Below are 17,964 nucleotides of genomic sequence, written 5' to 3' on the forward strand. Positions count from 1 at the left end.
CGTAATTAAATTCTGTTACATTTGTAATTACATTGTTGACCCTTCCCTTACACCTAAACCTACCCTTAAACTGACCCACAAACCACACCTGTCCCTAACTTTACCCTTATCCCACCTCAATATCAGCAAAGGTGTTTTGCAATACAATTTTTACACAGTAATTACATTATACTTATTTTTTGATGTAAGTACATAGTACTTAACGCCACCTAATATAAGGTGGGGCCTATTTTTCTTTAATGCCAATTCAATATTATAATCTTATCAGTTAACGGTTAATAATCAGATAATGAGTAGCGGTTGTCGGTTAGGAAAATTAACCGAAATGAGCATCCCTACTGTACTGGAAAAGCTGAAATTTCAGCATCATTATGCAAGTCTAGACATGTGCCGATATCAATTTTTCATGTTGCGATTCATTGCTGAAGCTTTTATCATGATATACGATATCACGATGTTGAAATAAGTTGAGAAATCAATGTTAAGTGGTCTCTTAATTTTTTTCCAGATCTGTAAAAGTACAATTTTCAAACAGATTTAAGTGCAAAATAATTAGGCTATAAAGAACAACAGGTAACAAATTAGTCTCATTATTTAATGCATTAACTAAGATTGAGCAATAGCTACATTTGTTACAGAAAGTATAATGTTTTTGGTAATGTTAGTTTTTGATTTAAATGTTATTAAACAGTAACTAAGAAATTTACACTACTTAGAATAATTAATTCTTTATAAGTATTTTTCATTGTCAGTTTGGTAATAATGAATTAACATGTTAACTAATGAAGTCGTATGTCTCAAAGTTTTACTGAACAATAACAAATAAGACAAAAAATTATAATCATTAGGGCATGTTTTAGTCCAGATTAAAACATAAAAATGTTTAAGTTTGAAAATAAATAGCTTATTAAGCCTTTAAGTATTTGGTGCTGTGATGAACAACATTAAGAGATTACAAAAAACGAATGGCTGTTTTAAAAACTTCACTAGCGGATGCTTTTCGGGGAAACCGCTGCATTCTGCAGTTCATCAGCGCCCTCTGCTGTCACTGAATGGCACTTCAGCAGCACGTCACCTTCACTCGTTCATGTGCTTCTCATTGACATCTGAGTGCGTGTCCCTTTGACGCAGAATACAGCAGTGTTGAGCATTTATACGGTTGAAGGGCAAAGTATTCTTGAGTGCATTATAAAAAATGTAATAATTGTTAATAAATTATTATTTACGGTATTTTGAAGTGCCCACAATAACAGTATTGTGCATATTCATTATTGTGATACATCGCATTACCGAAGATTGGCACATGTCTACGCCAGTCTAGTGTCACATGATCCTTAAGAAATCATTCTTGATGTGGAAAACGTGTGCTGCTTAATATTTTTCTGGAAACTGTGATTCTTTTTTCAGAATAGATGCATAGATTTTTTTTTAAACATTATACATTTCTTTGTTGTCTTATTGACTCAAACTTTTCAATGGTGGTGTAAATGTAATATCAGGAAAAATAAATAAAGACAATGACAAGGAAATTCATAAGTGGGGATATAGACCACTTCGTGCATATCTACCTCTTCCAGAATGGTCATCAGCATGGTTTTGATCTGTGGGGCTGTGTCTGAGGTCTGGTCTTTCAGTAGCTGCCTAAACCTCTCTATCACCTGGTAAAACACATTTTTCCACAGGGCCTGATCCAGATTTTGAGAGTCAGAGAACTCTATATCTGTCAAAATCACTCGCTCATATAATGAAAGGAGTTCAGCCCTGCATAAACATCAGAAAAAATGAAAACAAGTTAAAAAAATTATTTTAAAAATTCAACCAACTGGAATAATGTCCATTATGAGACAATAGCATAAAACGTGTAACAGTAGAACTCTATTACAACAATTATCATGTTTTCCTATTTAAAATGTTTAACTATCAATACACACCTGAGCTGGGCCATTCTCTCCAGCCCCTCTGGGCTCAGTCGTTCCCGGGACAGTAGGTTACTGAGTTGGAGTTCCTGACTGTCAGCCAGTCTAAGCAACTTTCCCAGCTCTCCTCTGGTCTGTACCTCTGCCTCTTCTGGAGTGAGACTAGATCTCGCTGGAGTGGGATAACCTGGCCCACCTTGCCCATAGGGTCCATAATAAGGTGGCATAGGGGAGGTGGGATAGAGCCCATTAGATCCAGGAATTTGGTAGGGAATGTGATAAGGATAAGGATAGCGTGACGGGGTGTTTGGTGAACTGGCTGATAGCGGATAGCAATAGGGGTTGTCAGAATTCTGGAATTTATAGTATGCCATCGCAGCCGCCTGCTGGTTTTGAAAATACTCCCCTTGGTGGACAGGAGGACTTCCTGCAGTCTCATCATCAGTATCCAGGAAGTGCAGCGGCCCACATCCACCCTGCTGCAAGTATAACGCCTGCTGGATAGATGCATGCTGGGATTGTTGGCTCGATACCAACGCTGGTTTCTTATCCGGGTTATTCGGATCCCAAAGTCGTCTTGTCCCTCCTCCACGTCCACCTCTTCCTCTGCCCAGACCCATTCCTCCTCTCATTCCTCCAATCTGAGGCCCGGGCTCAGGGGTTAAAGTTAAATCAGTGTGGGCAGGAAGCACTAGGATGCCCCTCCCACGGCCTCTAGTGTTTTTTCGGCTTGCTTGCTCTTCAGCTGAACGCTTATCCAAAGAAACTCTTAAGATTCCTCCTCGACCACAAGGCGCAGGCGCTCTTTGGCCTCTTCCGTCCCCATCAGGACACATGTGGGTGCTCTTGGCTTCATCAGAAATTCTGCCTCTTCTATCTTCTCGCTCCCACGCCTCATTTTCCTCCAGCGAATCAGTAGAGGACAAGGTCCGTGCCGTGCGTCTCCTTGGGCGGCCCTGGCTCCCTCGGACAAAGTCCCTCTTTCCAGTGGTCCTCTCTGCAGTGCATGCCGACATTTGCTGACTCTCTCCTCGAAGTCTCTCAGCTTCAGCCAAACCATCCATACTGGTCCCGCTACTGGCTGAACTCGTGCTGTATGTGCGGGTTCGAGGTCGTCGGATGTCTGACTGAGAGTACCGCTTTGAGGCAGAGTTGACTATGTTTGAATCAGTTCTCTCAGATGGTTTCTCTTTCTCTTTTAGCCTGTTCTGGTTAAGGATCAACTCCTTTGTGCCAACATTCCTCTGCCTTTTAACTTCAGGTTGAGCTGCCTCTGGACCTTTCCCTCCCCCTTTCTTAGCAAAGACCTGGTTGTTACCTTTCTCCCTTCCTGCTTTGGACTTCCCATTACCCCTCTCTTTCTTTTTGTCTTCTCCAGTCCCTCCATTCCCTCCACCTGCTTGGCTTCTTCGCCCTTCCCCACTAGGTTTTCTTAGGTTTGTACCATCCTGCTCACTTCCATCTCTACCTTCCTCAGACTCTAGTTGGAGTTCGCTTACGTTACCAGTGATATTCACAACATTATTCTCATTTTTGTTAACAGAGAGGGAGTCTTCATTTCCTTTGGACTCTTGCATTTTCCTGTCATTTTTCCCTCGCCTGTTTCTGCGCTTTTCCTCTTTCTCACTCTTAGTAAGTGATTCAACAGATTTCCCACCCATTTCTTCCTCTTTTCTTTGATCTCCATCTAATTCTTTGCTCACCCCGGTCTCTTTGTTTCCTTGAGACCTTCGCCCCCCTGGCTGATATATCTCACGGTCTGGCTTTCGCATCTTTCGTGACTGCTTTGGTGACCTTGGCGTACTAGCAGCTTCAATGCTTTTAACAGCATTTCTATTTACAAGCTGGTGGCTCTTGTCACCTACATGTCCTTTAGTGTTATTTGATTCAGGCTGACCGTTATTTGGAAAGTCTCCACTGTCTATATCAGGGATGTGAAAGCATCCAAGACTGGTAGGTGAGCCATCAGGCATTTTGACATCATTACCAAGACTACAATCTTCCGGTGGGTGCAGAGGGTCTGGGCCAGCTCCTTCTGAGCTGTCCTTATGTCTGCGTGGATGGCTAGAACCAGGTTTGTACAACTTCAGGTCTGGACGTTTACTGTCTCGTTGACGTTGCTTCTTACCTTCCTCTTGCAATTCTGAGAAAAAAATATGAACATTTTTATATTGGCTAATCAGTACATTAGGGCAATGATTTCTCAGCCCTTTTAATTCCAATGCCTCACACTGTCCATAATTTTTTTTGAAGGCCCCAGGACTCTTCCAGTTTTTTCATGATTTATTGGATGAGAATTAGGGCTGTAAAATCTATTAATCGCATCTAACATAAAATATGTGTGTGTGTGTGCGTGCATGTGTGTACTAGGGTTGGGCGATGTCACCAAAATTGGCTGTTGACAATTTTTACAGTAAAACAATGCAATGAACGATAATATCGTTGGCGGTGGTGGGGATGTTTTACTATATCGCATTACACTAGGGATGCTCATAGTGGCCCTCATTCATCAAATGTGTGTACACCAAATTTTCAGAGTACACCTTGCGTACAACCAAAACCACGGTGACTTTGAGATTTATCAATATGGACGTTGGCGTACGGCACACTCAAATCCTACGCCAAATCAAGGTGGTGTACGCACGTTTTCAGTTAGTGCGAAAATGCGCAGAAAAATAAATCCTAACACCGCAAAACGCACTGACAAACATATGCTATAGTATGACCCACTGTAAATAACAACATAGTAATTATAAACTTCAGTGTTTATTTTTGTGCAACATGGACTTCAATGTTTAATTTGTGTGACTATACCAAAGCATATGATTTGTAGACATATGTATTCCTCCAGTTGCTTTACCTGACGTTTCAGGGTTAGGCCCGGCAGCTGTGCACGGACTGGGACTGAAAATAATTCAGACTGACAAAATAATAAGAATGACATTCTTTTTCTTTTAAATAATAATAATAAAATAATGACATTCTTCTTCTAAATAACAATAAGTGTCATTATTAATAAAAACACTAATAATAATAAGAAGAAGAATCTTACAAATTGTCATGTAATTATTAATGTGAATTAATGGTACTCCACGTCACATCATCACTATTGTACACCCCAATACATGTGCCGTGATCCGAAATTAAATGCTAATTGTTTACAGCACAAAACATGTGCTGTAAAATAATGCATTGTGATAGGTAATTTCTCATCCAAACAGCTATTTAAACTGCTGGAGTGCGCTTCTCAACCCCCACACTATGAACAGTACTCGTAATTTGAGCCCATATTTTGTTTTTGTGGGGGGTGCCTTTAATCCCACTCTTTAAATTCCCAAATAAAACTATTTTGTTTTTTTCCACCTGGTGATGGTCTCGAGCTCCACGTCAGAGAAGTTTCGCTTCTTTGCCGTCTTCCGTGTGAGACTTGAATATATAGGGACTTGTTATTCTAATGACGATCGTTTTCAGCCGCGGCATTTATCAAGGGAAAGTATTGCGTACTACACATGGTTTTCAGAGGTGCTCAGAGCTTCATAAATCAGGTGGTTAGAGGAGTAATCTTACGCCAACATATTAGCCCGTTTCTACGCAAGACTAATAAATGAGGGTCATTGACCATTTAACCATTAACCGATAGTAAGAATTTTGGCCGATAAACACTATCAGTTGAACAGTTGAAAGTTTTGTTTTTGTTTTTGTTTTTTGTTTTTGTTTTTTTGTTTTTTTTTTGGGGGGGGGGGTACGCATTTTTGTTTGTTTGTTTGCTGCATGGTTAAGAAAAACCTGTATTTGCTAACTCACGCAGTGCATCAGCACATGCAACCATACGTGCCGACAGAGACATATTTTGCAAAATTAAGCAATGGGAAAGAAGCCTACTGTGTGGGACTATTTCGACAGAAAGGGTGACGAAGTTACGTGCAAAATAAGCTACGTGGTATTACAAACCAGCAGTAGTGCAAGCTCCTGACTGGCAGAGGAAAGCAAATGAAAAGCACTCCCCGAGGCTGGCCACTCTAGCGAGACCGTGTCTGTATTCCCCGGGCATCAGGCAGTGCCATCTATAGCCTTAATATTTGTTTAGTGCTTTTCGTAGTGTGGTTTTGGTCACATTTACTAAAGTAAACATTGTCACGTGTGTTATTCTCGCCGCTGTTGGTTTATAGAACATAAATACTCAGAGTCGCCCTCTGTCGTTTCAAAGAACAGCACAACGGCGAGTGCATTGACTATAAACACTTCCCCGAACAGACGATGGGCATGAAGTCAGTGGATCTGCGGAGCCTCGAGGCCCGCACTGCGGAGACAGACGAAAATAAACAATTAAGGCTTTTTTCTGCGGGTCTAACTGTCAACAGGCTGTGCTCCAGTCAGACTAACCCACATCACTTAGACATGTTACTTTTTAATAATTAAAAATTAGTCAAGGTGTGGATTGAGGTAGGCTTGCTATTTTTATTTGACGGGGAAAAAAACTAATCCAGTTGTTCAAAGCTTTCAACGGATTCAGTGTATTTTTGTTTTGTCATCTCAATTTGGTAATTATTTTATTGAAAATATTCAGTGTGCGTCCTTCTTTCATAGGATTTCGGAGTGTACATGAGGTGTAGCCTTCACGGCTGAAGATAACCCACAATTCTTTGCGTCTCCGTTAACAACCGTCATTGTATATATATATATATATAAAACGGCACCACCGCCAGATATACATGCGAGCGTAGGTGTGGTGTTTAAAATAAGTAGTTCAAGCTTTTTTTGCTGTTTTTTTTAAGCTCTATTACCTCAAACAGATAGTTTTGGTAAACAGAATTACAACTGTTTAGTGCATTTTAAACGTTTAGAACAGTACATTGCTGTCAAGAAAAGAAACATTTCATAGTAATTTTCAAGTTATAAATAATTTTCATTCATATAAACTGCTGTGAGAGCGCAACGAGGCTGAACTTGTTGGCATAGCAACGTGATACTTCCTACCTGTGTGTCCTACGAAGGACGTCTCGTTTAATTCTGATTGAGGACACTCCGTATACTGCATCCTACACAGGACGTGTCCTCCGGAGGACGCAGCCTTCGAAATTTAACGAAATGAGACACAGCTTATGTTGTTGTTGACCAGTTCTGCAGTTTGCACAGTAGTTTTGCACGATATACCGGTACTAGAACAGTATAGCGATACCCTGCTATTACAAACGGTACGATATAGACTTTTACTAGTACCGGTACTTTAAGGAGGACGGCGCTAATATGAGCTGTATTTCTTAATGTGCGTGGATATGTGACAGCAGGTGTCAGGACGTGTGTACAAAGCTCCGCCTCCACCATTCACTAAACATTGGAAGTAGTAGAAGAGTAAAATATATACGCGCAGCGCATGACAGAGAAAGCAACAGAAATATGCGCACATGAGAAGAAAAAGCGCGGCGTGGGATGTGCTCGCGCTATTTAACTCTGACCTGAACGCCTTTCAGACAGCAAACATGCGATCAGCATTCAGTTCTTTCGCGGATTATTATTTGGGTTTGAATGGTCATCCATATGTAAAAATGCATGGTCTGGCGAGTATTCCGGTAAACACAGTCGAATACGTCTTTAGTGAGCGTATACAGCTGAGGTAATTAGATCTGCAGGTCTTAAACCAGACCTAATTTTCTGTGTGATTAATGTTATTCAAACACCAATGAAAAATAGAAAACCACCACATGCTTGGCTAAATAACTAAAATATTTTTATTAAGAATCAGTGTATAGTTAAATTATAGAGTGAAGACTAAGTAAGCAGTTTTATATTTGATTATTTAATTTCTTTCTTGATTTGCATTTTTTGCAAGTCAAGAAAGTAATTTGCATACATTTTTACATACATTATTTGCAATAATTTGCATAACATTTTTAAAAACAGATACAATTAAAAATCTATATTATAATTATAAGATTAGATTTATAAAAATATTAAATTACTCGTATCATAAAATAAGATTTTGGTCATCCCAACCTGTTGAGAATTGAAGGGTTAGTGACCGATAACATGATTGATAATGTGATCTCTGAAGATCTTCACACTGGCATGTAGTTATTATAGCAATAACAGAAGGGAATGGTCAAAAACCAGGGCAGGAACATGCTGGCCAAGTGAATTTTTAGTAAAAAAAAATAAAACAATGAATAATAAGTTCTGTTGTCATATTATTCATATTATCTTTTTTTTTTTACCGTGGTATCCATTTAGTATCAGTATCGAGGTATTTTAGTCTGGTATCATATCGAAGTCAAAAATTTGGTATCGTGACAACACTATTGCACAGTAAAATAAACATGTGAAAAAAGTATTTTTAATGGGTCATAGACACTCGCAAAGTGTATTTTTATGTAATGGCATTTCAATATTATAATATTATCAGTTAACGGTTAATAATCGATTCATGAGCATCGGTTGTCGGTCAGGAAAATTAACCGAAATGAGCATCCCTACTCTTCACTATTTCTGTGTCAAAAATACTCCTTCCGGTTTCTCACAAGTTTCGGAGAGTTTTTTTCCAGTATAGGTCCGCTTGACGTCGACAGAGCGGAGTGTCCTTGTATGGGCTGTACGGGCTCTTCTCCCGGAAGGGTGCGCGTGTGACTAAAGCAAGAGAGGAAATGCACGACGGCCATAAACACTACTCCCAGGTGCAGATCCAGTCGTCCGCGCAACACTTCTGTCGCACCGCGCTTCACTTTATTCCTATGGGTGACGTCAAGCGACTTCAACGCTACAGCACAGCATTCCGGGAAGGCAGCGCTGCATTTGAACCGATTTGAACGCAGAAATGACGGGAAGCGTCACAACATTACGCTTCAGTCGGGTCGCAATAGTGGATCTCTACGGCCACTGCTGTCAGGACTTCACGAAATCAACAGTTACCAAAGAAGTGTGTTTTTGACGGAGCGGTCCCAGCGATAAAGGTTCACGGTCGTGCTTTGGAAGCAGGTGTAAAACTGAGCAAAAAAAAAAAAAAAAAAAAAAAAAAAAAAAAAAAAAAAGGAAAACTGCTTCAAATGTAAACCCACACAAATGTTGACAGGCCACTACAGTACATACCACAGACACGGACATCCTGATGTTGCTGCTTCTCCTGTTCAATTTATTTCAGCCTCCAGATCTGATTCTGCATCATATTCTGCATATTAGACATGTGCCGATTTTCGATAATGCGATTTATCACGATAATGCATAGGAACGATATTGTTATCGTGGGCACTTTAAAATATCGTAAATAATAATTTATTAACAATTAATTTTTTTTTTATAATGCACTCAAGAATACTTTGCCCAACAACCGTATAAATGCTCAACACCTCTGTTCTGCGTCAAATGGACGCGCTCAGATGTAAACAAGCCCAACGTGCGTTTGTACATGACTGAATGGGTGAAGGAGACGGGGCTGCTGAAGTGCCGCTCAGTGACAGCAGAGGGCGCTGATGGAACGGCAGAATGCCGCGGTTACCCCAGAAACCCCGCAAACAAAAGCATCCGCTAGTGAAGGAGTTTTTAAAGCAGCCATTCGTTTTTTGTAATCTCAATGTTCATCACAGCACCTAATACTTAATACTTAAAGACTTAATAGGCTATTTATTTTCAAGCTTAAACATTTTAATGTTTTAATCTGGACTACAACATGCCCTAATGATTAGAACTGTTCTAATTATTTGTTATTGTTCAGTAAAACTTTGAGACATACGACTTCATTAGTTAACATGTTAATTCATTATTACCAAACTGACAATGAAAAATACTTATAAAGAAATCATTATTCTAAGTAATGTTAATTTCTTAGTTACTGTTTAATAACATTAAAATCAAAATCAAAATAACCTTTTCAATGGACCTAAGATAAAACTAACAATGATCAGTATTTCTTAACTAACATTAACAAAAACATTATACTTTCTGTACCAAATGTAGCTATTGCTCAGTCTTAGTTAATGCATTAAATAATGAGACCTTATTGTAATTTGTTACCTGTTGTTCTTTATAGCCTAATTCTTTTGCACTTTAATCTGTTTGAAAATTTTACTTTTACAGCTCTGAAAAAAAATCAAGAGACCACTTAACATTGATTTCTCTCAATTTTTTTTCCAGAGCTGTATATATTTTTGGTGCATTATTGTATTTAAACATTTAGTTATACTAAAATATTTCTTAAAGCTGTTATGCTATGGCAACACTTTTTTTTGCAACTTATTTCAATATCTTGATAATATCGTATATCGTGATAAAACGTCAGCAATTAATCGCAACATGAAAAATTGATATCGGCACATGCCTAATATATATATATTAGTTGAATCTGATTGATAGCTATGGTTTATTTAGGGTAGCGTTTGAGGATGTCACAGCTTTCAGAAGCTCTCGTGCTGTAGCTCCGCGCTCGTCATTCTTTAGCTCCGCCCACACGATACGCCTCCAGCCGCTCGTTTTTTTCCGGAAAGACTTGGTACAGCCTATATTTCTTTTATAAATATAATAAAATTAAAGACTTTTTGGAGATATGAAGGATGCAATACTACTCTATAGGTACTCAAGATTGACATGAGATTGACTGAAGCAGTGTTTCACCCCCCCCCCCCCCTTTAAAGGGTTACTTCACCGCTTTTTCATATTAAACTATGTTATTCCCTTAAATAAAACGAGTTGATACATACCTTTCTCGTCTCAGTGCGTGCACTTAATCTCTCTGACGGGCAGTGACGATCTGATAGCATTTAGCTTTAGCTTAGAATATCACTTCTGAGAGTACTTCGGCTCGACGCAGTAAAAAGTCCCGGCCGAAACATCTTCCCTCACATCTCCCTATTGACAGAAATGAGAGAGTGAGGGGGAGGTGTGAGGAAAGATGTTTCGGCCGGGACTTTTTACTGCGCCGAGCCGAAGTACTCTCAGAAGTGATATTCCGCCATACATTATAGTTTTCCTTTTTAATCCGATTAGAAACGCGACACGTTTTATTTTGTCACCATACTTGATCATTCAACTACTCGTGTAACTGTATTTAAATAGTGGAAACGTGGAGGTGTTTGGTACTTTTAACTTGATCTCTGTTTGGTTCCATAGTGAATGAACTGGGCTTAATGGGCTAAGCTAAATGCTATCAGATCGTCACTGCCCGTCAGAGAGATTAAGTGCACGCACTGAGATGAGAGAGGTATGTATCAACTCGTTTTAGTTAAGGGAATAACATAGTTTAATATGAAAAGGTAGTGAAGTATCCCTTTAAGCATTTTAGAATGTCCCTAGCCAGAGACAATATATTTTTATTATCATAGTTCTTTGCTTTAAGAATTTGCAGGGCAATCTGAATCTGTGGTGTTTCATTTGCAAATGATTTGTGTTGCTTTAAAAATTTTATGTGAATACAGATTACAAAGCGTTCCTCAAAACCATGCGTTTTGTATTGATTTACCATCTTTAGCTCATAACCCCCACCCCTTCGTGTTTTATAATAGACTTGCGAGATAAACTAAACAATCAAAGTACACTTTATCTTCTCTAAGTGAAGTCATCTTGGGCACCAACAGACTTTTCTTTCGCAATTTTTAGGAGAAGATTGGAGCTTTAGCTTCAATTTCTACATTTCCATAACGGTTTACTTCACACCGACATAATGAATTGTTCTGCATCTGCGAGAGTGTGGGTGATATCGTGCCTCTACTTCCATCTCCCTACTGCGCAGACTCTGCATTACTGCTATTACTTCCACTGAAAAAGATCAAAACAACAGCGCGATCATAGATATATATACATAAATGCCTCATTCGACCGATCCGCACAGGCACTAATGAGGATTCTCTCTCTCTCTCTCTCTCTCTCTCTCTCTCTCTCTCTCTCTCTCTATATATATATATATATATATATATATAGATTGTGAAGCTGCACATTAGCGTATAAAGGAAGAAAAACATGGAGAAAGATAAGCATGCTGATAAAGAAATCCCACAAACCAATCCTGAGCAGCGGGAGGAGGAACTTGTTGTGAAAAGAGGCACGACATCAGTGGTATGGACGTGGTTCGGGTATACAAAGGCTAACAAAGAGCAGAAACATGCGATTTGCAAACTGTGTCAAGCGAATGTAACCGTTAGCCACGGTAGCACGAGTTACTTGTTTTATCATCTAAATGAATGCATGTCAAACAGATGCGCTCCACATCAGGTGTTCTGTCAACCTCTGGTGCTAAAAGCAAAAAACAATCTCAAACTAGTTTGGCCGAATCATTTACCAGAGTCACTGCATATGACAAAACCTCGCACAGATGGAAAAAAATAACGAAAGCCATTACAATGCATTTCTGTAAAGACATGCCACCAGTTTACACAGTGGAAAAGAAGGGATTTCGTGATCTGATCAAAACGCTTGATCTGAGATATGAATTGCCGAGCCGCAAGCACTTTAGTGAAGTAGAGTTGCCGCGGTTGTATGGAGAATGCAGACAGAAAATTGAAGCGGAGCTTCGCAAGGCTTTATACTTTTCAACAACAACAACTGATTTGTGGACAAGCCGAACTACACAGCCATATATGAGTTTAAAAATTCACTTCATCAAAGACTGGACATTGTGCAGTAGATGTCTGCAGACTTCCTATTTTCCTGAGGATCACACGAGAGAGATGATAGCTCAAAGCTTAAAGGAAGCGCTTCAGTCATGGGAATTGCGAGAGGATCATCAAGTCTGTCACAACTGATATGCAATGGACGCAGACAAAATGATTGCACAATGTTTTGCTGTCTGCACTGTTCCACACATCTTTAAAGTCGGCAAAACATTTCTCTCGTAAAGCGGAGAAAAAGAGACCACTTGACGGGGTTGCCATGTTTTCATAACAAAACCCGTCCAATTGCAACTCAAAACTTATTTAAAGTAGCCCAATTCCTCATGAAAACCGCAGACTTGGCAACACTGGATCGCAGTTTGTGTCCACCTGAGTTGACGTCATTCCCCTCCGTCCTTTTTTCAATGACGTACGACTCGCATTTACTGGGGAATATCCGTTTTGACCGCTTACATGGCAGACGCTAATGCATCCATCCGAATCATATCGGATTTATTACCACAGAGTAGGGCTGGGCGATAAATCGATTTTATGAATTAATTCGAGTTTTTAGTTTACGACGATTTTTGTGAATGAAAATCGGTTTTCTCTTTCAAATCCGCCGACGCTCCCCTCTGAGCTCCCGTAATGGCTCAGCCCTCCCCGCGCGCGTTTGCCACAGAGGTACACAAACAACAAGGATCGCGTCTAACAACATACCGTGTCATTCGTAATTGGTTCAGTTTTTCACAGAACAATTAACAATACCCCGCTGCAAAGTGTGTTTGAAGTCTGAACGGAACCGCGGTAGGCGCTATACTCATTTAAAGCTGCGCTGACACGAACGCAGCGCGAGCTCACACACGGGCCAATCTCGTGACAGACACGATACACAGCGCTGGTGATCCAGTGAGAGACCGTTTAAATCAACACACCATCGCTACTGTGATCTAGTGGAAGCGGTCGGCGCAGAATTCTGTTATAAACCACAGATATCAGATCAAACAGAGCTGAGCGAAGGTCAGGGGTTTCAGTCACAAAACACCAACATTTACCACGATTGTACTGTAGTAAAACCACATGGATTTAATGTTGTTGTTGTCATTATTTATCTCAGGATTCGTACAACCTTTTGAGATTGAAATTCAAGCACTTTCCAATGGTTTTCAAGAGCTTCACACTTATTTCCAGCACTTCAAAGCTCTAGATATCCGATTGTAATGTTATTTTTAATGTGATGGTTTGTAAAACTAAAAGTTTAAAGGGGTCTTGTGAAAGAAATAGTCGAATGTTTTTTTTAGTTTACTTTTTTTAAATGTGTAATCCATTTTGTAGCATTTTTATTTTAAAAAAAGATATGAAATGCCCACCACTATAACCAGCAGAAGAGCACTTATTGATTTATTAGCGATTTTCACTCCCTAATGTATGGAAAGTACGAAGTCACAGTCTCAGGAAAAACTAAACTTTTCTTCAAATTGTGACTAAATTACAGTAAAGTAAAGAGCTCCTTTAATAATCACTGAAGCTGTCGATCAGTTCAGTGTGAGGCTATTGAAGAACAATGCTAATCTATATTTAATAAGAGCATTAGGCTACATTTAAATTTTCCCTATACTTTTTTTTGCACATTACTGTTTTTAATAAAAGTTAATTTTATCTGCATATCAATTCATAAACCTTTGATATGTATACTGTATATTGCAAAAGATATGGTGCCCATTTATACTGTGGAATAGTCGGGAGTTATTCACATGCTGAAAGTTTTGCACTTCTACCAAGCTGCAAATATTTAATTTTACCTAAACAAAATAAAGTTAAAACTTGTTTTGAACAATTTCTTTGTCATCTGCAGACTGATTTTAAGTAGGAGGGGGAAAAAATCGTTTTAAATCGTAAATCGAATTTTTGGTGAAAAAATCGGGGATTTTTTTTTTGGGCCATATCGCCCAGCCCTACCACAGAGGCCTGAGGCCTGAATCCGATCTGAGGATATCGGAATTCATGCGTTTTTTTACTGCTTACACGTTCACGTCATATCCGATCTGTGCCACATGAGAGGAAAAAAAAATCGGAATTGAGTCACTAGAACCATGCAGTATAAATGTAGGGCCCTATAATTTCCGCGATCACGGAATCGCGGACAGAATCGCGTAATTGGGATATTAACGCGGAATCTGCATATAAACGCGGAATCTGGTGTTAACGCAGATTTCCCCGGATTTTTACATATTTGTAATGAATTCTGTGTCGTGTGGGTGGAGAACGTAGCCTATGTCTGAGGAAAGTGCAGACCGTGGGAAGCAAATCTTCGCGACACAACCCCTCCCGTCATTTCAGCTCACCCTTCAAAACAATGAAAGTATGGCGAAGTTGGTATCCACGGCTCTGCTTTCGGTAGCGAAAAAGTTAATAAACTCGACGCTAACGGCGGTTTCACACTGCACGCGCAGGCGGCGCAGAAGCTTTGCGTATGGAGAGCGGGAGCCGCGCGCTCGTTGTGCTCAGGCAGCATTGGTCGCGCGCAGCTAAACCGCGGCTCGTGTATTGCACAGACAGACAAATATTGTCCATTCTGTCAGATTTTCCGGTGTTCTTCTTGACCCCTGTCATCTCCTGCTTTGATTTATAATGGGCACATTAGACAGCAATGCATATCTGCTGCAAATGCGACCGTTTTCCCTTCTGTTCCAAACACATATAACATGCTGTATATGGGTAGTTTACATGATAAAAGTAACCTTAAAGTTAAGATAAGTATCTAGTTTTAATAATTTAAAGGGGCCTTCGAAGTTGGGGAAAAAAACTTCAGGCAGTGTTGTGTTTTCATGTATTTTTATTTTTCAAAGCTCTGGATATCATAATGGTGATTGTTAAACACACAGAACATTTCACTATATGATTTCATGGTGAAATATGTTATTTTTTCATGTTCATTTTCAGCTTTAAATGTTTTACTTAATAGTACTGTGTGTAAAAGATAATTCTTATGATTTTTTTTTTAGTTCTTTTTTAATTTTTTTATTTGAAAGAAAAAGCTAATGGAGCACTTTCATTTTAACTTATATAAACTACTATAATGTATTTTACTGGAAAGTTTAACGCTCATAACCATAAATATTTGAAGTACTTGAAGTGCAGTGGTATGTTGCATCATGCAGTATTTGTCTTAAAAAGTAAATGTGATGTTTGTTACCTCAATAAATTTAAGGTCATTCCTATTTTTTGTTTTATGTTCTATCCGCTTGTTAAGTCGTGACGTAAGGAACGCCGTTTCTGGGTCCAAGCCTCAACTCGTTTCACTTGAGAATGCCATTGACGCCCGTTTATGAGCGTGATTTATTCATATTAAACATCAAACGTTTAAAAAAGTTTAACATTTTAAATACTTACAGTCTACACAACAGTCTCTGTGCTCACAGCGTCACATACATTCCTATTTTAACGATTTAAAAAAGATGAATCACTGTCTGGCCATCTGGAATTTTGGTATGGAGAAAAAGGTTATGATTATAGCTTTTTTTGTAGTATCACACCACATTGTGTGTGTATATTAGCACCGTTTGTAGTTTTTCTTGTGGTATAAGATAGAGCGTTTGGACCCGGAAGCATTGCCGCGTGACGTCAGCCTTAACAACCGGATTATATTAACATTAAAAGCACACTCTTTTTTGACTAAAATAACAGTAAAGGGTAAAAATGACTAAATTCCCAAAAATTAAAATAGAAAAAAAAGGAATCTGCAAAAATTAAAATAGAAAAAACGGAATTTGCAAAAATTAAAACGGAAAAAACTGAGTTTGGGATAAAATAAAATGGATGTTATAGAGCCCTACTTTACCCTTCTAATGCTTTTAGTCATGGCTGTCTGCATATATTACTATATAACCCAAACTATAATTTTTTTTGTAAAATAAGTTTTCTGTAAAATATAATAATAATAATAAATAAATAAACAATAATAATTAGTATTAGCATTATTATATTTATTCTGACATACTCTGTTTTTAATTTGTAATTATGAAAATGTTATTGTAATGGTAATATTTCTTATTTTTACAAATATTTTTAGCAGTAATTAATAATCATAATAATGTACTAATAATAATAATAATAACAGTAATAATAATTTGTCATACCATAGTCATAAACACAAAAAGTTATATACACACATTTTTCAAAAAATTAATAATATTAATCTCATTTTAAATCGCAACTTTAACCAGAATAATCACAATTATATATTTCCCCCCAAACGTGCAACCCTAATTAGAACGTATACCATATAAATCCTGGTTCTCTAAAGAAGAAAATAATGTATTATTATGCTTATTATTATCCCCTTAGAAGAAATTTGTCTTAGGCAACCAAGAGAACAGATCAAACATACAACTATTCACTGGGCAATAACACTTTTAAAGGGATAATTCACCCAAAAATGTTTATAATATTTATCTGCTAATAAAACCAACAGATTTTGAGTTGTTTTGGCTCATTTTAAATCATGTCATCAGAATTGTTGTTTTATTTAACTGTTATTTATGAAGTGGTGATTGTTTATACTTAATTATAGGAGACAAAAATAGATAACATAGTACTTTTTATTGATCAACAAAATCCACCAAATTGCTGTGATTATGGCATCCGAGGAAAATAACCTGTTGCACATGCTTAAAAAAACAACAACAAAAAATCTTTTTACTACACATACATACACGGTATTAATCAACAAATTATTTAAAATTAAAGAGTTGGGGTTGGATGCTAGCTAACGTTAGTTATAAACTCTCCACTTTAATTATATCTAATTTAGGAAGTTGCCGCCTTCAATAGCCTGTATAATGCGTTAACTTATTTAGGTTGTTTATGCTAAGCGACACACTATTATATTTTTCACCCAGGAAAAATCAGCAACATTTACTTATTTATTTCAAAACAAGCGCCACTCTCAACCCACATGAGCGACACAACTGTTGTTAACTGGTAACGTTATGCTAGCTAGCTATTAGCAAACTGAACCCCAAGTTTGACGTGTCATGTCACAGTAGGGTTTGTCTTCAACTACTCCATTTCTTACAATGTTATAGACATTAAGAGAGCTCCTGACCTTTTATACTGTCGCCGTGTGTTGTGAAATTCGACGCTTCTGCTCGTAGCTCCGCAGCTGAAATACGTACTCTTTCCAGCTCGTCCGCCATTTTCGTCAGAACCAAACACAAACACATGGCAACTCGGTAGGGCCAAAAAGCGATAAAACCAAAACGCGTTTAAAAATTAAGACCATCTCAATTTTATGTGGAGTTGTTTGCCTTGACTACACAAATATATTAAAAACAATTTACATTTTATGTAAATTAATATTTGCATAAAATAACGAATAAAAAATGCAGCTTATATATCAGGGTATTCTGATTAATTAAAACTATCATTCTTTTTCTTTTTCAATTATCATTCAAAAGTCAAAGATTTACAGTAATTCT

At 38.2% G+C, this 17,964-nt stretch overlaps 1 protein-coding gene across 2 annotated transcripts in view; it reads right to left on the minus strand.

Annotated features, from left to right (window-relative positions):
• smg6 (SMG6 nonsense mediated mRNA decay factor) overlaps positions 1 to 17,738 on the minus strand; it is a 77,623-nt gene extending 59,885 nt beyond the window's left edge. Inside the window, exons 1-3 of one of the 2 annotated variants that reach the window (XM_067432743.1) lie at positions 17,592 to 17,738; positions 1,932 to 4,059; positions 1,569 to 1,761 (exon numbers count right to left, since the gene is read on the minus strand). In XM_067432743.1, the coding sequence (XP_067288844.1) occupies positions 1,569 to 1,761; positions 1,932 to 4,059; positions 17,592 to 17,709 (2,439 nt within the window). In that variant the 5' untranslated portion in view covers positions 17,710 to 17,738. The remainder of the gene's footprint in view (positions 1 to 1,568; positions 1,762 to 1,931; positions 4,060 to 17,591) is intronic. The other variant, XM_067432744.1, reaches the window with a different exon arrangement.
• Positions 17,739 to 17,964: the final 226 nt, after the last annotated feature.

The sequence above is a fragment of the Pseudorasbora parva genome, chromosome 23 (genome assembly GCF_024679245.1).
Source record: "Pseudorasbora parva isolate DD20220531a chromosome 23, ASM2467924v1, whole genome shotgun sequence".
In the NCBI taxonomy this organism is placed as follows: domain Eukaryota; kingdom Metazoa; phylum Chordata; class Actinopteri; order Cypriniformes; family Gobionidae; genus Pseudorasbora; species Pseudorasbora parva.